Source organism: Capra hircus, chromosome 11, assembly GCF_001704415.2.
Source record: "Capra hircus breed San Clemente chromosome 11, ASM170441v1, whole genome shotgun sequence".
Taxonomy (NCBI): Eukaryota; Metazoa; Chordata; class Mammalia; order Artiodactyla; family Bovidae; genus Capra; species Capra hircus.
In genome coordinates this window covers 93,168,962-93,194,369 of record NC_030818.1, presented here as the reverse complement: position 1 = coordinate 93,194,369, position 25,408 = coordinate 93,168,962, and the positions used below count along the sequence as shown (strand labels likewise).

Here is a 25,408-nt window from a genome sequence, read left to right as displayed (position 1 = left end):
GTTCAGGACCACAGTAGTGGATAAGTCTTGTCTCCAGGTGTCTTACAGAGAAGCTGACAAACCAGTTCTTACTCAAGGCAACTGGATCAATCAAGCATAAAGTTCAGAAAAGTACTGGGAATCCTACGGCAATAGCAGGTGTGTATTTGTGTGTGTGTGTGTGTGTGTGTGTGTGTGTATACAGATGTTCAGCATTTCTCTGTGCTCTGGCTACGATACTTTTTTAAACTAGTTCTTAAAGCTGAGTGGAGAAGGCATATCAGGGCGTATCTCTTTGACATCTCTTGGCAGCAACTGTTTTTATTTTGGATTAGGGAACTCTTCAACAAGAGATTTTGTTGAATCAGGAGGATATTGGTGAATGATTAATATGAGTGTTAGTAAAACTATATATATAACTGCCAGTAATATTTTTACTTCATAGAGCATGATATTACAAGATTGAGCTCTTAGAAAATCTGAGTTCAGTTGACAAGTAAGCTTCCTTTTTTTCCTTCAACCTTTATACATAATGGAATCTGGCTATTTAGTTGCTTATTTATTTTTAAAGAATTTTTTGATGTGGATCATTTAAAAAATTCTTTGCTAAATTTATTACCATGTATTTTTGCTTCATGCTTCAGTTTTTAGCTATAAGGCACGTGATTTCTTTATATGTGGAACAGGGATTGAACCCACAACCCCTGATTTGCTACGTGAAGTATTAAACACAGGACTGTCAGGAAATTCCTTGGCTGTGTATTTTTGACCCACTTCACTTTGAGAATTCATTGTTGAACAATCCTCCTTATACTTTACATATGAAAGGACTTTGAAGTCAGATTTCCATAGGTCAATATGTCACAACCTGAAGATGAAACCTTATGATTGTATGTCCAGAAACAGAAGAGAAATTAGGGAGGTCTTTAACTTACTATTTCTCTGCTAAGAAAGTGTGATACTTTCTCTTTACTGAGGTGATGGAAAAATGCCACTGAGCCAGTTTCTCTTTCATATCAAACTCATTTCTTGGTTGGTAATTCCCTCACTATACATGGTAATACCATTCATCTTAGGGGTTTTTGCAGGGCAATACAGACAGACACTAATATATTCACCAAGAGAAAGGACTCACTTATATATGCCTGCTGCAATCAAAATGTGCTTCTTTCACTGTCCTTTCATTCCCAGCAGACAGGAGAGGAGCATGAAGAGGGAAAACCAGAGCAGCGTGTCTGAGTTCCTCCTCCGGGGGCTCCCCATCCGGCCAGAGCAGCAGGGCGTATTCTGCGCCCTGTTCCTGGGCGTGTACCTGACCACAGTTCTGGGCAACCTACTCATCATCCTGCTTATCAGGCTGGACGCTCGCCTCCACACCCCCATGTACTTCTTCCTCAGCCACTTGGCCCTCACTGACGTCTCCTTTTCATCTGTCACCATCCCTAAAATGCTGATAAACATGCAGACTCAGGATCAATCCATCCCCTATGCAGGGTGCGTAACACAGATGTATTTCTTCCTCTTTTTTACTGGTCTGGATGATTTCCTGCTCACCTCGATGGCCTATGATCGGTATGTGGCCATCTGCCACCCTCTCCACTACAGCACCGTCATGGGACAGGGGCTGTGCACCTTACTAGTAACTGCGTCCTGGATTCTCTCCTGTGCCAATGCCCTGTGTCACACCCTCCTCCTGACCCGGCTGTCCTTTTGTGCTGACCACAGCATCCCCCATTTCTTCTGTGACCTTGATGCCCTGCTGAAGCTCTCCTGCTCAGACACATCCCTCAATGAGCTGGCCATTTTCACAGTAGGAGTGGCCGTCATCGTCCTCCCATTAATATGCATCCTGATCTCTTACGGATGCATCGGTGCCACCATCCTGAAGGTCCCCTCCACCAAGGGGATCTGCAAAGCATTGTCCACATGTGGCTCCCACCTCTCTGTGGTGTCTCTGTATTATGGAACAATTATTGGACTGTATTTTTTCCCCTCATCCAGCACCTCCAGGGACAAGAGCACCATTGCCTCTGTGATGTACACAGTGGTCACTCCACTGCTGAACCCCTTCATTTATAGCCTAAGGAACAGAGACATGAAGGGGGCCCTGGAGAGACTCTTGCACAGGGCAAAAGTCTTGTCTCAATGACATTTGCTCATATTTATAACAGCCATGTGTGTTCACAAAACCTCAGATCTTACATCCCTAGATTAGATCCCAGCATGGAATAAATACTCAGTAAATGTTTGATAGTTGAATTGCATTCCTTTGCAATTATTGTCTATTTCCTAACAGTTCATTAGCATAAATTATGAATTTTGAGTTCATGTTCTTGATTTTTGATCGTGTCTATAAGGCTGAGCATTTATATAGCTTGTAGTACTTCATCTCTCCTCTTATTTCCTAGGAATTTATTTCTTTTTAAAAATGTATTTAATTTTTACTTACTTTTTATTGGAAAATCATTGCTTTACAGTATTTCATTGGTTTTTGCTATATAACAATGTGATTCAGCTCTAAGTATACATATATTCTCTCTCTTGATCCTCCCTCCTTACCCCCCCCCATGCTTTGCAGCCCTCTAGGTCAGTCAATAACCTCAGATATGCAGATGACACCACCCTTATGGCAGAGAGTGAAGAGGGACTAAGAAGTCTCTTGATGAAGGTGAAAGAGGAGAGTGAAAAAGTTGGCTTAAAGCTCAAACATTCAGAAAATGAAGATCATGGCATCCAGTCCCATCATTTCATGGGAAATAGATGGGGAAACAGAGGAAACAGTGTCAGACTTAATTTTTGGGGGCTCCAAAATCACTGCAGATAGTGATTGCAGCCATGAAATTAAAAGACGCTTTCTCCTTGGAAGAAAAGTTATGACCAACCTAGATAGCATATTCAAAAGTGGAGACATTACTTTGCTGACTAAGGTCCGTCTAGTCAAGGCTATGGTTTTTCCTGTGGTCATGTATGGATGTGAGAGTTGGACTGTGAAGAAGGCTGAGTGCCGAACTGATGCTTTTGAACTGTGGTGTTGGAGAAGACTCTTGAGAGTCCCTTGGACTGCAAGGAGATCCAACCAATCCATTCAGATCAGCCCTGGGATTTCTTTGGAAGGAATGATGCTAAAGCTGAAACTCCAAACTTTGGCCACCTCATGCGAAGAGTTGACTCATTGGAAAAGACTCTGATGCTGGGAGGGATTGGGGGCAGGAGGAGAAGGGGACGCCAGAGGATGAGATGGCCGGATGGCATCACTGACTCGATGGACATGAGTCTGAGTGAACTCCGGGAATTGGTGATGGACAGGGAGGCTTGGCGTGCTGCGATTCATGGGGTCACAAAGAGTCGGACATGATTGACGGACTGAACTGAACTGAGGTCAGTCAAGGCTATGGTTTTTCCAGTGGTCATGTATGGATGTGAGAGTTGGACTGTGAAGAAAGCTGAGTGCCAAAGAATTGATGCTTTTCAACTGTGGTGCTGGAGAAGACTCTTGAGAGTTCCTTGGAATGCAAGGAGTTCCAACCAGTCCATCCTAAAGGAGACCAGTGCTGAGTGTTCATTGGAAGGACTGATGCTGAGGCTGAAACTCCAATACTTGGCCCCCTCATGTGAAGAACTGACTCATTGGAAAAGACCCTGATGCTTGGAGGGGTTGGTGGCAGGAGGAGAAGGGGACGCCAGAGGATGAGTTGGCTGGATGGCATCACCAACTCGATGCACATGAGTTTGGGTGAACTCTGGGAGTTGGTGATGGACAGGGAGGCCTGGCATGCTGTGATTCATGGGGTTGCAAAGAGTCAGACACAACTTAGCAACTGAGCTGAACTGAAGTGTATAAATGTCAATGGTACTCTCTCAGTTTGTTCCACCTTCTCCTTCTCCCTTAGCAAACTCTGTGAAGGACAGAGCAGCCTGGTATGCTGCACCATGGGCTTGCAAAAAGTCAGACAAGACCTAGTGACTGAATAACAACAACTCCACCTGCAACTGTGTCTAGAAATTCATTCTCTATGTCTGCCTCTCTATTCTTGCCTGCCAAATCGGTTCATCATTACCATTTTTCTAGACTTCATATATAGACATTAACAAACAATATTATTTTTCTCTTTACTCTGTATGTCAGACCCAGACGATATGTAGACCCATCCATGTCCCGGCAATGGCTCACTTTTGTTACCTTTTGTGGCTGTATAATATTCCATTGTATATATGTGCCACCACTTCTGTATCTATTCCTGTGATTGGACATTTACTACTGTGCATAAAAGAAACAACTAATGAGAATCTACTGTATAGCACAGGGAACCCTACTCAAAGCTCTGCGGTGGCCTAAAGGGGAAGGAAATTAAAAAAGGAGGGGTATATGTATACATATGGCAGATTCAGTTTTCTGAAAAGAGAAAATAACACAACACTGTTAAACAACTATAGTCCAATAACTTTTTAAAAAAAAAGTTTCTTTGGAAGAGCAAATGTTTTTTATTTTTATGAAATCAAGATTCTACTCTTTTCCTTTTAGTGTTCATGACTTTTGTGTCCTATTAAGAAAATATTGCCTACCCCACATTTACCAAGATTTATCCAAGTTTTTCTTGAAGATAGTTTTATAGTTATAGATCTTAAACTATTGATCCACTCTGAGTTATGTTTTGCATGTGGTGTGGCACAAGCATCCATGTTCACTTAAGACATATTGATACTGAACCACACTGGTACCATTTACTGAAACACTATCCTTGCCATGTTAAATTGCCTTGGTGCATTGGTAAACTCTTAACTGACCTTATATGTATTGATGTATTTCAAAATTATTCACTGTTCTATTGGTTTATATTTCTATTCTTATGTAATTATTTTTATTTTCCTTGCTTTGGATTATAAAACAGTTTTGAAATTAGGTAAATTAGCTATGGCATTTTGCTTTTCATCTTATCATTTTTTGTCCTCCCCTTTCAGTTCAGTTTGGTTCAGCCACTCAGTTGTGTCTGACTGTTTGTGACCCCATGTACTATGGCATGCCAGGCCTCCCTGTCCATCACCAGCTCCCAGAGTTTAATCAAACTCATGCCCATTGAGTTAGTGATGCCATCCAACCATCTCATCCTCTGTCATCCCCTTCTCCTCCCACATTCAATCTTTCCCAGCAACAGGGTTTTTTCAAATGAGTCAGTTCTTCGCATCAGGTGGCCAAAGTATTGGAGTTTCAGCCTCAGCATCAGTCCTTCAGCGAATATTCAGGACTGATTTTTTTTAGGATGGACTGATTGGATCTCCTTGCAGACCAGGGGACTCGCAAGAGTCTTCTTCAACACAACAGTTCAAAAGCATAATTTCTTTGGTGCTCAGCTTTCTTTATAGTCCAAGCCTCATATCCATACATAACTACTGGAAAAACCATTGCTTTGACTGGATGGACCTTTGTTGGCAAAGTAATGTCTCTGCTTTTTAATATGCTGTCTAGATTGGTCATAGCTTTTCTTCCAAGGAACAAGCATCTTTTAATTTCATGGCTGCAGTTATCATCTGCAGTGATTTTGGAGCCCCCCCCAAAATAAAGTCTGACATGGTTTCCACTGTTTCCCCATCTATTTGTCATGAAGTGATGGGTCCAGATGCCATGATTTTAGTTTTCTGAATATCGAGCTTTAAGCCAACTTTTTCACCCTCCTCTTCCACTTTCTTCAAGAGGCTTTTTGGTTCTTCTTCACTTTCTGCCATAAGGGTGATGTCATCTGCATATCTGAGGTTATTGATATTTCTCCAGGCAATCTTGATCTTAGTTTTTTTTTAATATTTAGATTTCATCTGGTTTTTCACTCTCCCCCTTCACCTTCATCAAGAGGTTCTTTTTGTTCCTTTTCACTTTCTGCCATTAGAGTGGTATCATCCTCCTATCTGAAATTATTGATGTTTCTCCCACCAAGCTTGATTCTAGCATATAACTCATCCAGCCGGTATTTCTCATGATGTGCTCAGCCCATAAGTTAAATAAACAGGGTGACAATAAGCAACCTTGTCTAACTCCTTTCCTTTCAAACCACCAAACATTTGTTCTCATCTCCCATGTTAGTAAGATTATTCTCAAAATCTTGCATGCTAGGTTTCAGCAATACGTGAACTGAGAACTTCCAGATGTCCAAGCTGAGTCTAGAAAAGGCAGAGGAACCAGAGATCAAAAAAAAGAAAAAAAAGCAACCAGACATTTAGTACTATGTATTATAAAGATAAATAATGAGAACTTACTGTATAGCAGAGGGAACTCTTCTCAGTGCTCTGTGGTGACCTAAATGGAAAGGAAATCCACCACAGAGCATTGAGAAGAGTTCTCTGTGCTGTACAGTTCCCTGTGCTAAACTGTTATATTTAAACGGGGAGGGAGGAGGGAGAGGGGTTCAGTCGGAGACAACTGAAGTGGCTTAGCAGCAGCAGCAGCAGCAGCAGCATCAGTAATGTGTTGCTGCTGCTAAGTCACTTCAGTCATGTCCAACTCTGTGTGACCCCATAGACGGCAGCCCACCAGGCTCCACCATCCCTGGGACTCTCCAGGCAAGAACCCTGGAGTGGGTTGCCATTTCCTTCTCCAATGCATGAAAGTGAAAGTGAGGTCACTCAGTCCTGTCTGACTCTTCACGACCCCATGGACTGCAGCCTACCAGGCTCCTCCGCCCATGGGATTTTCCAGGCAAGAGTCCTGGAGTGGGTTGCCATTGCCTTCTCCAAGTATGGTGTTAAATGCTACCATATATTAAACTGAATAGCACTGAGAGATAATAAAGCCTTCCTAAGGAAACAATGCAAAGAAATAGAGGAAAACTACAGAATGGGAAAGACTAGAGATCGCTTCAAGAAAATTAGAAATACCAATGGAACATGTCACGCCAAGATGGGCACAATAAAGAACACAAATGGTATGGACTTAACTGAAGAAGAAGATATTCAGAAGAGATGACAAGAGTACACAAGAGAACTATACAAAAAAATCTGAATAACCCAGATAACCATGATGGTGTGGTCACTTACCTAGAGCCAGACATCTTGGAGTGCAAAGTCAAGTGGGTCTTAGGAAGCATCACTACAAACAAAACTAGTGGAGGTGATGGAATTCCAGCTGAGTTATTTCAAATCCTAAAAGATGACGCTGTTAAAGTGCTGAGCTCCATATACCAGCAAATTTGGAAAACTCAGCAATGGCCATAGGAATGGAAAATGTCCGTCTTCATTCCAGTTCCAAAGAAGGGCAATGTCATAGAATTTTCAAACAACTGCACAGTTGCACTCATTCCACATGCTAGCAAAGTAATTCTCAAGATTCTCCAAGCTATACTGGTTCAACAGTATGTAAAACAAGAACTTAAAAATGTTCAAACTGGATTTAGAAACTGCAGAGGAACCAGAGATCACATTGCCAACATCCGTTCAATCATAGAAAAAGCAAGAGAATTCCAGAAAAATATCTACTTCTGCTTCATTCCCTGGTGGCCTGCAATGTGGAAGACCCGGGTTTGGTCCATGGGTCAGGAAGATCCCCTGGAAAAGGAAATGGCAACCCACTCCAATATTCTTGCTTGGAGAATCCCATGGACATAGGAACTTGATAGGCTACATTCCACAGGGTCTCATAGAGTTGTACATGTCTGAGCGACTTCACTTTCTTTCTGCTTTCTTTTCTGTTTCTTTGACTGCACTAAGGCCTTTGACTATGTGGATCACAACAAGCTTTGGAAAGTTCTTCAAGAGATGGGAATACCAGACCACCTGACCTGCCTCCTGAGAAACCTGAATGCAGGTCAAGAGGTAACATTTAGAACTGGACTTGGAAAAATGGACTGGCTCCAAATTGGGAAAGGAGTACCTCAAGGCTGTTTATTGTCACCCTGCTTATATAACTTCTATGCAGAGTACATCATGAGAAATGCCAGTATGGATGAAGCACAAGCTGGAATCAACATTGCCAAGAGGAATATCAATAACCTCAGATATGCAGATGACACCACCCTTATGGTAGAAAACCAAGAGGAACTAAGGAGCCTCTTGATGAAGGTGAAAAAGGAAAGTGAAAAAGCTGACTTAAAATTCAACATGCAAAAAACTAAGATCATGGCGTTCAGTCCCGCCACTACATGGCAAACAGATGGGAAAACAATGGAAATCATAACAGACTTTATTTTCTTGGGCTCAAAAATCACTGCAGGTGGTGATTGCAGCCAGGAAATTAAAAGACCCTTACTCCTTGGAAGAAAAGCTATGACCAGCCTAGACTGCATATTAAAAAGCAGAGACATTACTTTGCCAACAAAGATCCATCCAAAGCTATGGTTTTTCCAGTAGTCATACATGGATGTGAGAGTTGGACCATAAAGAAAGCTGAGCCAAAGAATTGACACTTTTGAACTGTGGTGTTGGAGAAGACTCTTGAGAGTCCCTTGGACTGCAAGGAGATCCAACCAGTCCATCCTAAAGGAAATCAATCCTGAATAATCATTGGAAGGACTGATGCTAAAGCTCCAATACTTTGGCCACCTAATATGAAGAGTTGACTCATTGGAAAAGACCTTGATGCTGGGAAAGATTGAAGGCAGGAGAATGGAATAACAGAGGATGAGATGGTTGGGTGGCATCATTGACTCAGTGGACATGAGTTTGAGCAAGCTCTGGGAGATGGTAAGGGACAGGGAAGCCTAGCATGCTGCAGTCCATCGGGTCGCAAAGAGTTGGACGTGACTGATCAATTGAACAACAACAGAATTGTATACGTATGGCTAATTCACTTTCCTCAAGAGCAGAAACTAATAAACATTATAATTATACTCCAATAAAAATTTTTAAAGAAGAGTTTCTTTTGAATTGCAGATGCGTTTTATTATTACAAAGTCAAGATTACGTTTTTTTAAAGAGTTCATGACTACTGTGTCTTATATAAGGAAATGTTGCTTACACCATGGTTTTATACTTATAGGTTTTACACAATTACTCCGTTTCAAGTTATGTTTTGCATGTAGTGCAGCCAAAAGTCCATGTTCACTTAAGACATATTGATACTGAATCATGCTGACATCATTTTCTGAAACAATATCCTTGCCACGTGAAATTGCCTTGGTGCATTCATAAACTATTAATTGACCTTGTCTGTATTGACTGATTTCAAAATTATTCACTGTTCTATTGATCTATATTCCCATTTTCACGTCAATATTATTATTTTCCTTGCTATGGATTATAAAAGTTTTGAAATTAGGTAAAGTAAGTCTGGCAGTTTTTTTCTCATTTTAAATTATTATGGTTTCCCTTTCATGTCTGTGTGAAATTAAGAAGTATCTTCAAAAAGTAGGCTGCTAATGTTTTTAGCTTTGATGGCGTTGACCCTGTAGGTCAAATGGGGGAGAGAACCAGCTCTATGATAATATTGAATTATCCAGTCTGTGTGCAAGGTATATCTCTATTTTCGTCTTGTTTATTTCACCATAAATATTTTGTGCTTTTAATGTACTAGTATTGCAGGTATTTTGGGAAATTCATCCATATGTATTTTTCAGTTTTTATACTGTTATAAATAGTGTATTAAAACTTTTCAATTCTCCATGCTAGGATATAAAGTACCATTGATTTTGGGGTTTTGTTTTGTAATCCTGCTACCTTGCAAAATCACTTAATGCAAACCGATTTGGAGGGAGATTCTTTTTTGTTTTCTTTTCCCTCTTTTTCTGCCTTTTAAAAGATAAGTTTATTTCTTACTTGTTCATTTTATCTCTATTATTATCTTATTAGGTATATGTCTTTTCTAGCATTGGTTTTTATCCTAGTCCTTCTATGGTGTCATTTGTGTGTGTGCTGGTGCTATGCAAAATGTAATATCTTTACCAACTTTATACATAAAAGTAAGACTAAGCAATATGTAACCAGCATCTGGAGTGACATTTAAGTCTGTGGTATGTCCCCAGCTCTAGTCTGTTTGGGTGTAAAGAAGGAAATCAAAATGTTGGAAGGAGTTTGATATTTGATACATGTATAGAATATTACAATAGCAAATTACTTCACTGTTTGTTTATTTCATTCTATAAGCTCTGACTTAAGCAATCCCTTAGGTGAATCAAGACAGTCTGGCTTTATTACCTCTCTTTTCACAGAGTTCAATTTAACCTTCCATTCTTCATGTATTTTCCTGGACATTTCAAAGTTAGGTTCTTCTGTTTTCAAAGGAGCATGAAGTTCCTCACGGGCATGGGGGAATCATGATAATGGAGCCTGTAAAACCGGAAGCTTTGGAGATGTGAAAGTAACCTTGATCAGAAAACTGACACAGAGAAGATTTCAAGGCATTGTATAATATTTAGTAAGGTTTAACTTTATTAAAGAATTCAAGATTTTTTATTAAAGAATCACTGAGTTAATTCAACAATTTTGTTGTTGTTTAGTCATTAAGTTGTGTCCAACTCTTTGTGACTCCATGGACTGCAGCATGCCAGGTTTCCCTGTCCTTCACCACCTCCTACAGTTGCTCAAACTCTTCCCTGGTAGCTCAGCTGGTAAAGAATCTGCCTGCAATGCAGGAGACACCTGTTCAACTCCTAGGTCAGGAAGATCCACTGGAGAAGGGATAGGATACCCACTCCAGTGTTCTTGCACTTCCCTGGTGGCTCAGATGGTGAAAAATTCACCTGTAATGCAGGGCACTTGGGTCAATACCTGGGTTGGGAAGATCCCCTGGAGAAGGCAACGGCTACCCACTCTAGTATTCTTGCCTGGAGAATTCCATGGACAGAGGAAACTGGCGAGCTATAGTCCATGGCGTCACAAAGAGTTGGACATGACTGAGGGCTTTCACTTGCTTTCACTTTTCATGTCCATTGAGTTGGTGATGCCATCCAACCATCTAATGCTCTGTCACCCGTTTCACTTCCTGCCCTCAATCTTTCCCAGCATCAGTGTCTTTTGCAATGAGTTGGTTCATCAGAACTATTCAGCAAGAGTGCAGCTAAAATTTTTAAATTTTAAGTAGATTGACATGTTGATGTTATATGTATTCTTTATGTTTATATGCATAGAAGTAGACATGCAAATATTATTGCAATATATTCTTATAGGGAAAGAAAGCTATAAAATACATATAAAATAAATCCCATTTATGTAAATATAGAATTTCTTGAATAAAATCCACTTTAGAAGGATAAATGAATAACGGAAGGGTGAAGTTCTTTGATGTACTTCTTTCCATTCATATCTATGTTATTGTATTTGGGTTTCCATCATGAAGAAGAATTAATTTTAAAAGCAGAAAATCAAAAGGGAATTTCCAGTTGGAAAATAAATCCCTGCTCACATACCAGGCTATGACTTAATTCAGGGAAACATTAAAGGAAGGGTAAGAAGGTCTTTTACATCTTTTGGGGGGCTCATATCCACAGGGCATCACCATGATGTTCTTCTTAAGGACAATGTTTCCTCAAAATCTGCCCTTAGGACCATGTGCATCAGAATTCCCTGGTTGCAGAGTTCAAGAAAGAGCATCACTGGAGGTGGGGCTGGGATCCGCAACTTTAACAAGCTCCCTAGGGGATTCTGTGGCACATCAAAGTTTAGGAACGACTGCCCGAGGGCGTCTGTCTTGAAGAGAGTAAGAAGAAAACTGAGCAATTAATCTTTGTTTAATGCATGTCTCTAACCAGGAGTTTGGGGTCTGTTCCCTTGAGTCTTCTCCCTGTTGGGCAGATGATAGTGTTCACACTCCATTCTGAACTTGGAGATGAACTCCTTGGAGACGAACTCCAAGGCTCATGGATTTTTTTCTCTCTGATGCTGGTAAGAGGTTCAGGACCACAGAATTGGCTACACCTGGCCTCCAGGTGTCCTACAGAGAAACTGAGAAAACTGTCCTTAGTCTCAGCAGCCAAATCATATTAGCATAAAGTTCAGAGCATAGCTGGTTTCCTTTCCCTATAGCAGGTGTGTTTGTGTGTGTGTGTGTGTGTGTATGTATGTATGTATGTACACTAGTGGTCTTATTTATGTCAGTTCTCATGCTAGTACCTAAAGACAAGGGGAGAAGGCATATCATGGCTTATCACTTTGACTCTTGATGACAACTCTATTTATTATGGGTGTGCCTATTCATGAGGCCAGGAGAGTTTGTTGGATCAAGAGAAGATTAGATAATGATAAATATGAGTACTACTAAAAAAAAATATGTGACTGACAGTAATATTTTTACTTTGTAAAGCAGTGATATTGCAAGGCTGAGATATACGACCCTCTGAGTTCAATCAAGAGATATGATTCTTTTCTCTTCAGCCTTTACACATAATTTACACATAATTTAAACTTTGGCAATGTATTTTTGATCCACTTCCCTGTGAGAATTTATTGTTGAAACTTCCTCCCTATACTTTACTTAGGAAAGGATTTTAAAGTCAGATTTCAGAAAAATCATTATGTCACAATCTGAAAGTCAAACCATAGGATTGTTCTTAAATGTACAGAAACAGAATAGAAATGAGGGAGATTTTAACTTACTATCTATCCCTCTACTAAGATGCTGTGACATTTTCTCTTTGTTGAAAAGACACAGCTGCAAATTATGACTTAGAGATGGCCCCTCTCCTAGATGATGGAAAAATGCCACGGAGCCAGTTTCTGTTCTGTATCAAACCTCTTCTTGGTTGGTAAATTCCCTGTTTCACATGGTAACGCCATACATTTAAGGGTTTTGCAGGGACATGGCAATGCAGGCAGACACTGACATTCACCAGCAGAAAGGACTCCTTATTTTCTGCCTCTGTAGTGAAAATGTGCTACTTTACTATCCTTTTGTTCACAGCAGACAGGAGAGGAGCATGAAGAGGGAGGAAAATAGCAGCGTGTCTGAGTTCCTCCTCCGGGGGCTCCCCATCCGGCCAGAGCAGCAGGGCGTGTTCTTCGCCCTGTTCCTGGGCGTGTACCTGACCACGGTGCTGGGCAACCTGCTCATCCTCCTGCTCATCAGGCTGGACCCTCGCCTCCACACCCCCATGTACTTCTTCCTCAGCCACTTGGCCCTCACTGACGTCTCCTTTTCATCTGTCACCATCCCTAAAATGCTGATAAACATGCAGACTCAGGATCAATCCATCCCCTATGCAGGATGTGTAACACAGATGTATTTCTTCCTCTTTTTTACTGATCTGGATGATTTCCTGCTCACCTCGATGGCCTATGATCGGTATGTGGCCATCTGCCACCCTCTCCACTACAGCACCGTCATGGGACAGGGGCTGTGCACCTTACTAGTAACTGCGTCCTGGATTCTCTCCTGTGCCAGTGCCCTGTGTCACACCCTCCTCCTGACCCGGCTGTCCTTTTGTGCTGACCACAGCATCCCCCATTTCTTCTGTGACCTTGATGCCCTGCTGAAGCTCTCCTGCTCAGACACATCCCTCAATGAGCTGGCCATTTTCACAGTAGGAGTGGTCGTCATCATCCTCCCATTAACATGTGTCCTGACCTCTTATGGATGCATTGGGGCCACCATCCTGAAGGTCCCCTCCACCAAGGGGATCTGCAAAGCATTGTCCACATGTGGCTCCCACCTCTCTGTGGTGTCTCTGTATTATGGAACAATTATTGGACTGTATTTTTTCCCCTCATCCAGCACCTCCAGGGACAAGAGCACCATTGCCTCTGTGATGTACACAGTGGTCACTCCACTGCTGAACCCCTTCATTTATAGCCTAAGGAACAGGGACATGAAGGGGGCCCTGGAGAGACTCTTGTACAAGGCAAAAGTCTTGTCTCAATGACGTTTGCTCGTCTTTATAACAGCCATGTGTGTTCACAAAACCTTAGCTCCTATATCCCTAGATTAGGTCCCAGCATGGAATAAATACTCAGTTTATGTTTGATAGTTGAATTGCATTCCTTTACAATTATTGTCTATTTCCTAACAGTTCATTAGCATAAATTTGGAATTTTGAGTTCATGTTCTTGATTTTTGATCTTGTCTATAAGGCTGAGCATTTATATAGCTCTTAGTACTTATGTCTCTCCTCTTATTTCCTCGGAATTTATTTCTATTTTAAAATGTATTTAATTATTCATTTATTTTTAATTGGAGGATAATTGCTTTACAATGTTTTGTTGGTGTTTGCTATACAGCAACATGAATAAGCTCTAAGTATATGTATATTCTCTCTCTCTTCATCCTCCCTCCAACCCTCCCCATGCTTTGCAGCCCTCTAGGTCATCACAGAGTACCACACTGCGTTTCCTGTGCTATGGAGCAGTTTCTCATTAGCAATCTAATTTACACATGGTAGTGTATGTATGTCAATGGTATTCTCTTAGTTTTTCCCACCCTCTCCTTCTCCCTGAGCAAACTCTGTGAAGGACAGGGGAGAATGGTGTGCTGCAGTCCACAGGCTTGCAAACAGTCAGACAAGACTTAGCAACTGTAACAACAACTACTCCTCCAACAGTGTGCAGAAATGCATTCTCTATGTCTGCCTCTCTATTCTTGCCTGTCAAATAGGTTCATCACTACCGTTTTTCTAGATTCCGTACGTAGATATTAATATGAAATATTTTAGCTTTCTCCTTCTGACTTTTTTCACTCTGTGTGTCCGACCCGGACACCACGTAGACCTGTGCGGGTCCCGCACTGCACGGTCTTGTTTCGCTCGCGGCTGTGTAGTGCTCCACTGCACACGGGTGCCACACCTTCTGTATCCATCCCTCTGTCAGTGGACATCTCCTGCTGTGCATAAAATAGATGACAGATGAGAATATGCTGCATAGCACAGCGAACTCTACTCAAAGCTCTGTGGTGACCTAAATGGGAAGGAGATTTTAAAAAGAGGGGCATACATATGTCTCAGTTCAGTTCAGTTCAGTCTCTCAGTCATATCTGACTCTTTGCGACCCTGTGAACTGCAACATGCCAGGCTTCCCTGTCCATCACCAACTTCGGGAGTTTACCCAAACCCATGTCCATCAAATCGGTGATGCCATCCAGCCATCTCATCCTCTGTTGTCCCCTTCTCCTCCTGCCCCCAATCCCTTCCAGTATCAGGGTCTTTTCCAATGAGTCAGCTCGTCACACGAGGTGGCCAAAGTATTGGAGTTTCAGCTTTACCATCAGTCCTTCCAATGAACACCTAGGACTGATCTTTAGAATGGACTGGTTGGATCTCCTTGCAGTCCAAGGGACTCTCAAGAGTCTTCTCCAACACCACAGTTCAAAAGCATCAATCCTTCAGCACTCAGCTTTCTTCACAGTCCAGCTCTCACATCCATACATGACCACTGGAAAAACCATAGCCTTGACATATAGCAAATTCATTTTACTGAGATCAGAAAATAACAAAACATTGTTAAGCAACTATAGTCCAACAACTTATAAAAAAAAGTTCTTTGGAGGAGCAAATGCATTTTATTTTTATGAAATCAAGATTCTATCTTTTCCTTTTAGTGTTCATGACTTTTGTGTCCTATTTAAGAAAATATTACCTACTGCTGGTGGCCAGCGTGAGGAACTCTGCTCATGGCAAATGTCATGAGGAAGGAGGCTTGGCATACGCAAAGGCGTGATCAAGCCTCAGGAAACCCCCTGTTTCCGAGCATCTAACCCCAAAACCAGAGTCTGTTTTATGCTCTCACCTACACCTCTGACTTTACGGGGGGCTCTCCCCCATAACCGTTTCTCCCGGAGAAGGAATAAACGTGCAGCTCCAAGGCAATAAAAATTCTTGGGCATGACTAGAGTGTTTCAGCTTACAGACTCCTCTGAAGGTTATCTAGCCCAACTGTATAGGTTCGTCCAGCCACATGTGATTGTTTACAGCTTCCCAACCTAAGAGGCACGAGATGTTTTAGACTTACTAAAGGCAAATTCTTTGGGGGAGTTAGAAATTATTAGTACAGTGGGTTGGTTAGGAATTATATTGGTGAAGGGTTTTTTCATTTGTTGCGTCAATAATTGCTGCTAATTCCCTCCCCTGGGTGGGACAAGGATGTTTCAGGTCAAACCTCTCTGCTGACAGACTAGCTTGTGTGACAGGATTATCCATACTCCTGCCACTACACACGTGATTGTTTACTACCTCTTAACCATAAACAGCACAGAGAGTTTTGGAGTATTTTGAGAGTCTTAATTAGCATAGGGCTTTTTCTTCTTGCTGAGTCAATGATTGCCGCCAGGCCTCCATATCCTTAGGCACCTGGGAATATATTAATCAATGTATTTGGAACATAGAAAAGGAAATATAGTCGTTTTTAAGGTTAGCAATACTTGACTTTTGAGTTAATGAATTTTCTCTTTTGTAATAGATCACTGTACTTTGTTATAAATCACTGTGTCCTTGCTATGTAAAAATGTAACTTTATCACTATCTTAAGACTAAATAGATCTTAAGGGGAACATTGGTGAAAGGATTTTCATTTGTTGGGCTGATGTTTGCTGCTAAATCTCCATATTCCCTGCCCTTATAATGAATATAACTAGCATATAGGAGAAATAAGCATTAACCTTTAAGTATATAGGAGAAATAAGTATTAACCTTTAAGATTAATCATGTTAACCTTGGGTTAAATAAATTCCTTTCTTGATTGTAACTCACTACACCCTCACCCGATAGGAATGTAACTTTATTTGGAGGGTGGTGCCTGGTTTAAGAAAAAACACCCTTGGAAAAAATAAGTTTTCGATTATCAGAAAGAAAGGATCATAAAATCCCTAAGACCTTTTTATGTGAAGCACCTGATTTTGATAAAGGTCAGGACTGCTGACCCCCGCGTGACTCTGTATTCATCCCTATGTGTAACAAAAGGTATATAAGCAAACCTACAAATAAAGAAATCGGATCAGTTTCTGGAAAGACTGATTGCCCCATGTCGTTCTTTCTTGCTCCTCATTTTTCTGGCTGAATTCCCATCTGGAGCATGGATGCTATTCCATGTAGACCAAGTTATTCAGCCTCTTTTTCTACACTATCTCCTACTACACTATCCGTTTCTAATCTCTCTCTATATCTGTAATTAAATATGTATTTTTCCAAAGATGCCAACGCTGTCCCCACCTTCAAATTCCCTGGATCCACCAGGGCTGGACCCCGGCAACCTACTTCACTTTTACCAAGATTTTGTCCAATCTTTTCTTCAAAATAGTCTTATAGCTATAGTTCTTACACAATTGACCCATTTTGAGTTATGCTTTGCATGTCATGCGGTTCAAGAATCCATGTTCACTTAAGCCATATTGATACTGAACCATGCTGGTACCTTTTTTTGAAACAGTATGCTTGCCACATTACATTGCCTTGGTCCACTGTAAACTATTAATTGACCTTATTTGTATTGATCTATTTAAAAATTATTTGCTGTTCCATTGATCTATATTCCCATTCTCATGCAATTATTTTTAATTTTCCTTTTGATGGATTATAAAAAGTTTTTTAAATTTGATAAATTATGGCATTTTGCTTTTCATTTTAAGATTTTTGTCTTCCCTTTGACTTCCATATAATATTAAGAATCACCTTCTACAAGTAGGCTGCTGATACATTGCCTTTGATTGCACTGACCCTGTAGATCAACGGGAGGAGAGAATTGGCTCCATAACAATATTGAGCTATCCAGTCTATGTGCAAAGTGTATCTATATTCATTTTCATCCTCTTTAAATTTACCATGAATGAGTTTGTAGTTTTTAATGTACTGGTATTTTGGTAAATTCATCCATATGTATATTTTGCTTTTTAAACTGTTATAAATAGTATATTAAAATTTTCAATTCTCAGTGCTCACTGTTAGGATATAAAGTATCATTGATTTTTGTTCTTTATTGACCAACTTTGTAATGCTGCTACCTTGGAAAACTCACTTATTGCAAATAGATTTGGACAAAGATTGTTTCTTTACTTTTCCCTCTTTATTGGGCTTTTCCAGATTAGTTTGTGCTATTGATTTGATCTCTCTTATCAACATAGATATGTCTCTTTTTGAGCATCAGGTTTTTACCCCTTGTTTCCATCTTGCCCTTTTGTGTGTGTGTATGCCTGCACTATGCAAAATGTGGTATGTTTACCAATATTATACATAAGCACTAATTAAACTAATTCATATGTAACCAGCAGCTGGAGTGACATGGAAGGCTGTGGTAATGTCACAACTCTAGTCTGTTTGAGGTGTAAAGTTGGAAATCACAATATTTTGAAGGACTTTGATATTTCATACATGTATAAAATATCATGATGCAACTTTCCTTTATTATTCATTTATTTCATTCCATAAGCTCTGACTTAGATGATTCCTTAGGTGAATGAAATCAGTCTGGCTTTATTGCCTCCCTTTCCATGGAGTTCAACCTAGACTTCCATTCTTCAAGTATTTTCATGGACATTTTCAAAGTTCGGTTGTTTTCTCTTCAAAGGAGCAAGCCACAGGCACGGGGGAACTAAGACAATACAGCCGGTTAAAATGGATGCTTTGCAGATAATAAAGTAACCTTGATCAGACGACTGACACAGGAGAAAATTTCAGAGTGTACTGTAATATTTAACAAAATTTTACCTTATTGAAGTTTCAAAGATTCTTTGTTAAAGAATCATTCAGTTAATAAAACAAGAGAGCAACTAAAAATTTGAGATTAATATATTGATGTTATATATATTTTATGCACTGATAAGCAAATATATGCACTGATATTGCAAATATTATTGCAATAAATTTAGAAAAAGCTCTAAGATATCATGCAAATTAAATCCCGTTTATGTAAATATATCCTAAAAGATGTTGCTGTTAAACAGCTGCATTCAATATGCTAGCAAATTTGGAAGTCTCACCAGTGGCGCCAGGACTAGAAAAAGGCAGTTTATATTTCAATCCCAAAGAAAGGCAAGCCCAAAGAATGTTAAAACTATAGTACAACTGCACTCATTTCACATGCTAGCAAGATTATACTCAAAGCCATTCAAACTAGGCTTCAGCAGTATGTGAACCAAGAACTTCTGGAAGTCCAAGCTAGATTTCGAAAAGGCAGAGGAACCAGAGATCAAATTGGCAACATCTGTTGGATAATAGAAACATCAAGATAATTACAGAAAAACATCTACTCTTCTTTCACTGAGTATGCTAAAACCTTTGACCGTGTAGATCACAACAAACTGGAAAATTCTTCAAGAGATGGAAATACCAGAGCACCTTACCTGCCTCCTGAGAAACCTGTGTGCAGGTCAAGAAGCAATAGTTAGCATGGGACATGGAACAATTGACTGGTTCCAAATTGGGAAAGAAGTACATAAAGGCTGTATATTGTCATCCTGCTTATTTATTTATATACAGAATGCATCATGCGAAATGCTAGACTGGATGAATCACCAGCTGGAATCAAGATTGCTGGGAGAAATATCAATAACCTCACATAAGCAGATGACACCACTCTAATGGCAGAAAGTGAAGAGGAACTAAAGAGCCTCTTGATGAGGGTGGAAGAGGAGAATGAAAAAGCTGGCTTAAAATTCAACATTCACAAAACAAAGATCATGGCACTCTGTTCCGTTGCTCATGGCAAATAGATTGGGGGAAAGTGGAAACAGTGATGGATTTTATTTTCTTGGGTTCAAAATTACTTCATTTGGTAACTGCAGTCATGAAAATAAAAGACACTTGACCTTGGAAGAACAGCTATGACATTTCCACACAACCTGTTAAAAAGCAGAAACATTACTTTTCCAACAAAGGTAATTTAGTTAAAACTGTGGTTTTCCTGTAGTCATGTACGGATGTGAGAGTTGGACCAGAAAGAAGACTGAGTGGCAAAATTGATACTTTCCAAATGTGGTACTGGAGAAGACTCTTGAGAGTCACTTGAACAGCAAGGAGATCACACCAGTCAATCCTAAAGGAAATCAACCCTGAATACTCATTGGAAGGACTGATGCTGAAGATGAAACTCCAATAATTTAGCCATCTGATGCGAAGTGTCAACTCACTGGAAAAGACCTTGATGCTGGGAAAGATTGAGGGAAGGATATAAAGGTGATGACAGAGGATGAGATGGTTGGATGGCATTACTGACTTAATGAACTTGAGTTTGAGCAAACTCTAGAAAATAGCAAAAAACAGTGAAGCCTGGCATGTTGCAGTTCATGGGGTCGCAAAGAGTAAGACATGGCTTAGACAGTGAACAACAGCCACTGGAGCTGAACAACAGCTCCAGTATTCTTGCCTGGAGAATTCCACTGACAGAGGAGCCTGGTGAGCTACAGTCTGTCGGATTGCAAAAAGTCAGATGTGACTGAGCGACTAACATTTTCATAGAACAACAAATGTAAAGTTTTATGAAGAAAAACCATTTTATAAGTATAAAAAATGAATAAAAGACAGGGGGAATACTTTGACTTTCTCATATTGTATTTGGATTTCTACCATGAAGCAGATTTATTTAAAAGGCAACAAATTAAGAAGGCATCTCGGCTTGGGAGAAAACTCCATCCTCACATCCCAAGCTTTGACTTAACTAGGGGAAATTTGAAGCTTGTAGGAAGGGTCAATGAGGAGGTCTTTCCATATCTCCTTCAGGCTCACACCCATGGGGCGTCATCATGACGTTCTTCCTAAGGACACTGTTTTCTTAGTGTTGGCCCTTCGGACCATGTACATCAGAATTCTCTTGCTGCAGAGTTCAAGAATGAGCATCAGAGGAGTTGGAGCTGGGATCTGCCTCTTTAATAAACTCCCCAGGGCATTCTAGGGAACATCAAAGTTTAGGAACCACTGCCCTAGGGAATGTGTCCTGAAGGGAGAAAAAAGAAAACTGAGCAATTAATACATGTTTAATGCATGTCTCTAACCAAGAGCTTGGAGCCCTGTCCCCTTGGATCCCCTCCCTGGTGGACAGAGCAGTCTTCACATCTTCATGTCTGAAGTTGGTGAATTGAAGATCAAGTTCTTTTTTCTCTGATGCTGGTGAGTGGTCCAGGACCACAGTAGTGGATAAGTCTTGTCTCCAGGTGTCTTACAGAGAAGCTGAGAAACCAGTTCTTACTCAAGGCAACTAGATCAATCAAGCATAAAGTTCAGAAAAGTACTGGGTATCCTACGGCAATAGCAGGTGTGTATTTGTGTGTGTGTGTGTGTGTGTGTGTGTGTGTATACAGATGTTCAGCATTTCTCTGTGCTCTGGCTATGATACTTTTTTAAACTAGTTCTTAAAGCTGAGTGGAGAAGGCATAGCAGGGCGTATCTCTTTGACATCTCTTGGCAGTAACTGTTTTTATTTTGGATTAGGGAACTCTTCAACAAGAGATTTTGTTGAATCAGGAGGATATTGGTGAATGATTAATATGAGTGTTAGTAAAACTATATATATAACTGCCAGTAATATTTTTACTTCATAGAGCATGATATTACAAGATTGAGCTCTTAGAAAATCTGAGTTCAGTTGACAAGTAAGCTTCCTTTTTTTCCTTCAACCTTTATACATAATGGAATCTGGCTATTTAGTTGCTTATTTATTTTTAAAGAATTTTTTGATGTGGATCATTTAAAAAATTCTTCGCTGAATTTATTACCATGTATTTTTGCTTCATGCTTCAGTTTTTAGCTATAAGGCATGTGATTTCTTTATATGTGGAACAGGGATTGAACCCACAACCCCTGACTTGCAACGTGAAGTATTAAACACAGGACTGTCAGGAAATTCCTTGGCTGTGTATTTTTGACCCACTTTACTTCGAGAATTCGTTGTTGAACAATCCTCCTTATACTTTACATATGAAAGGACTTTGAAGTCAGATTTCCATAGGTCAATATGTCACAGCCTGAAGGTCAAACCTTATGATTGTATATCAAGAAACAGAAGAGAAATTAGGGGGGTCTTTAACTTACTATTTCTCTGCTAAGAAAGTGTGATACTTTCTCTTTACTGAGGTGATGGAAAAATGCCACTGAGCAAGTTTTTTTTCTGTATCAAACTCAATTCTTGGTTGGTAATTCCCTCACTATACATGGTAATACCATTCATCTTAGGGGTTTTTGCAGGTCAATACAGACAGACACTAACATATTCACCAAGAGAAAGGACTCACTTATATATGCCTGCTGCAATCAAAATGTGCTTCTTTCACTGTCCTTTCATTCCCAGCAGACAGGAGAGGAGCATGAAGAAGGAAAACCAGAGCAGCGTGTCTGAGTTCCTCCTCCGGGGGCTCCCCATCCGGCCAGAGCAGCAGGGCGTATTCTTCACCCTGTTCCTGGGCGTGTACCTGACCACGGTTCTGGGCAACCTGCTCATCCTCCTGCTCATCAGGCTGGACGCTCGCCTCCACACCCCCATGTACTTCTTCCTCAGCCACTTGGCCCTCACTGACGTCTCCTTTTCATCTGTCACCGTCCCTAAAATGCTGATAAACATGCAGACTCAGGATCAATCCATCCCCTATGCAGGATGCATAACACAGATGTTTTTCTTCCTCTTTTTTACTGGTCTGGATGATTTCCTGCTCACCTTGATGGCCTATGATCGGTATGTGGCCATTTGCCACCCTCTCCACTACAGCACCGTCATGGGACAGGGGCTGTGCACCTTACTAGTAACTGTGTCCTGGATTCTCTCCTGTGCCAGTGCCCTGTGTCACACCCTCCTTCTGACCCGGCTGTCCTTTTGTGCTGACCACAGCATCCCCCATTTCTTCTGTGACCTTGATGCCCTGCTGAAGCTCTCCTGCTCAGACACATCCCTCAACGAGCTGGCCATTTTCACAGTAGGAGTGACCTGCATCGTCCTCCCATTAGTGGGCATCCTGATCTCTTATGGACGTATCGGGGCCACCATCCTGAAGGTCCCCTCCACCAAGGGGATCTGCAAAGCATTGTCCACATGTAGCTCCCACCTCTCTGTGGTGTCTCTGTATTATGGAACAATTATTGGACTGTATTTTTTCCCCTCATCCAGCACCTCCAGGGATAAGAGCACCATTGCCTCTGTGATGTACACAGTGGTCACTCCGCTGCTGAACCCCTTCATTTATAGCCTAAGGAACAGGGACATGAAGGGGGCCCTGGAGAGACTCTTGCACAGGGCAAAACTCTTATCTCAATGACATTTGCTCATCTTTATAACAGCCATGAGTATTCACAAAACCTCAGATTCTACATCCCTAGATTTGATCCCAGCATGGAATAAGTACTCAGTAAATGTTTGATAGTTGAATTGTATTCCTTTACAATTATTGTATATTTCCTATCAGTTCATTAGCATAAATTTGGAATTTTGAGTTCAGGTTCTTGATTTTTGATCTTATCTATAAGGCTGAGCATTTTTATAGCTGGTAGTACTTCATCTCTCCTCTTATTTCCTAGGAATTTATTTCTTTTTAAAAATGTATTTAATTTTTTACTTACTTTTTATTGGAAAATCATTACTTTACAATATTTTGTTGGTTTTTGCTATATAACAATGTGATTCAGCTCTAAGTATACATATATTATCTCTCTTGATCCTCCCTCCCTACCCTCCCCATGCTTTGCAACCCTCTAGGTCAGTCAATAACCTCAGATATGCAGATGACACCACCCTTATGGCAGAAAGTAAAGAGGAACTAAAAAGCCTCTTGATGAAGGTGAAAGTGGAGAGTGGAAAAGTTGGCTTAAAGCTCAACATTCAGAAAATGAAGATCATGGCATCCAGTCCCATCACTTCATGGGAAATAGATGGAGAAACAGTGGAAACAGTGTCAGACTTTATGTTTTGGGGCTCCAAAATCACTGCAGATAGTGATTGCAGCCATGAAATTAAAAGATGCTTACTTCTTGGAAGAAAAGTTATGACCAACCTAGACAGCATATCCAAAAGCGGAGACGTTACTTTGCTGACTAAGATCCATCTAGTCAAGGCTATGGTTTTTCCTGTGGTCATGTATGGATGTGAGAGTTGGACTGTGAAGAAGGCTGAGCACCTAATTGGTGCTTTTGAACTGTGGTGTTGGAGAAAACTCTTGGGAGTCCCTTGGACTGCAAGGGAATTCTGCAGTGCACACAAAGTGAGATGGCCCAAATGGAACATGGACTCAAGATTCCATAAAGCATAAACTATATTCAGATCAGCCCTGGGATTTCTTTGGAAGGAATGATGCTAAAGATGAAATTCCAATACTTTGGCCACCTCATGCAAAGAGTTGACTCATTGGAAAAGACTCTGATGCTGGGAGGGATTAGGGGCAGGAGGAGAAGGGGACGCCAGAGGTTGAGATGGCTGGATGGCATCACTGACTCAATGGATGTGAGTTTGAGTGAACTCCGGGAGTTGGTGATGGACAGGGAGGCTTTTGTGCTGCGATTCATGGGGTCACAAAGAGTCAGACACGATTGACCGACTGAACTGAACTGAGGTCAGTCAAGGCTATGGTTTTTCCAGTGGTCATGTATGGATGTGAGAGTTGAACTGTGAAGAAAGCTGAGTGCCAAAGAATTGACGCTTTTCAACTGTGGTGCTGGAGAAGACTCTTGAGAGTCCCTTGGAATGCAAGGAGACCCAACCAGACCATCCTAACGGAGACCAGTCCTGGGTGTTCATTGGAAGGACTGATGCTGAGGCTGAAACTCCAATACTTGGCCCCCTCATGCGAAGAGTTGACTCATTGGAAAAGACCCTGATGCTGGAAGGGATTGGGGCAGGAGGAAAAGGGGACGCCAGAGGATGAGATGGGTGGATGGCCTCACTGACTCGATGCACATGAGTTTGGGTGAACTCTGGGAGTTGGTGATGGACAGGGAGGCCTGGCATGCTGTGATTCATGGGGTTGCAAAGAGTCAGACACAACTGAGCAACTGAACTGAGCTGAACTGAAGTGTATAAATGTCAATGGTACTCTCTCAGTTTGTTCCACCCTCTCCTTCTCCCTTAGCAAACTCTGTGAAGGACAGAGTAGCCTGGTATGCTGCAGTCCATGGGCTTGCAAAAAGTCAGACAAGACCTAGTGACTGAATAACAACAACTCCACCTCCAACTGTGTCTAGAAAGTCATTCTCTATGTCTGCCTCTCTATTCTTGCCTGTCAAATCGGTTCATCACTACCATTTTTCTAGACTTCATATATAGACATTAACAAACAATATGTATTTTTCTCTTTACTTTGTATGTCAGACCCAGACGATATGTAGACCCATCCATGTCCCGGCAATGGCTCACTTTTGTTACCTTTTGTGGCTGTATAATATTCCATTGTATATATGTGCCACCACTTCTGTATCTATTCCTGTGATTGGACATTTACTACTGTGCATAAAAGAAACAACTAATGAGAATCTACTGTATAGCACAGGGAACCCTACTCAAAGCTCTGCGGTGGCCTAAAGGGGAAGGAAATTAAAAAAGGAGGGGTATATGTATACATATGGCAGATTCAGTTTTCTGAAAAGAGAAAATAACACAACACTGTTATACAACTATAGTTCAGTAACTT

The 25,408-nt window shown here is 40.9% G+C and overlaps 3 protein-coding genes across 3 annotated transcripts; all 3 read left to right on the top strand.

Moving 5' to 3' along the window:
* On the top strand, positions 1,187–2,128 carry LOC108637117 (olfactory receptor 1J4-like). The gene has a single exon (XM_018054783.1). It carries the CDS (start codon positions 1,187–1,189, stop codon positions 2,126–2,128), a length of 942 nt encoding a protein of 313 aa, XP_017910272.1.
* On the top strand, positions 12,810–13,751 carry LOC102177863 (olfactory receptor 1J4-like). Its single transcript, XM_005678990.2, has one exon. It carries the CDS (start codon positions 12,810–12,812, stop codon positions 13,749–13,751), a length of 942 nt encoding a protein of 313 aa, XP_005679047.2.
* LOC108637116 (olfactory receptor 1J4-like) lies at positions 22,106–23,047 on the top strand. The gene has a single exon (XM_018054781.1). The coding sequence runs from the start codon at positions 22,106–22,108 to the stop codon at positions 23,045–23,047; it is 942 nt and encodes a 313-aa protein (XP_017910270.1).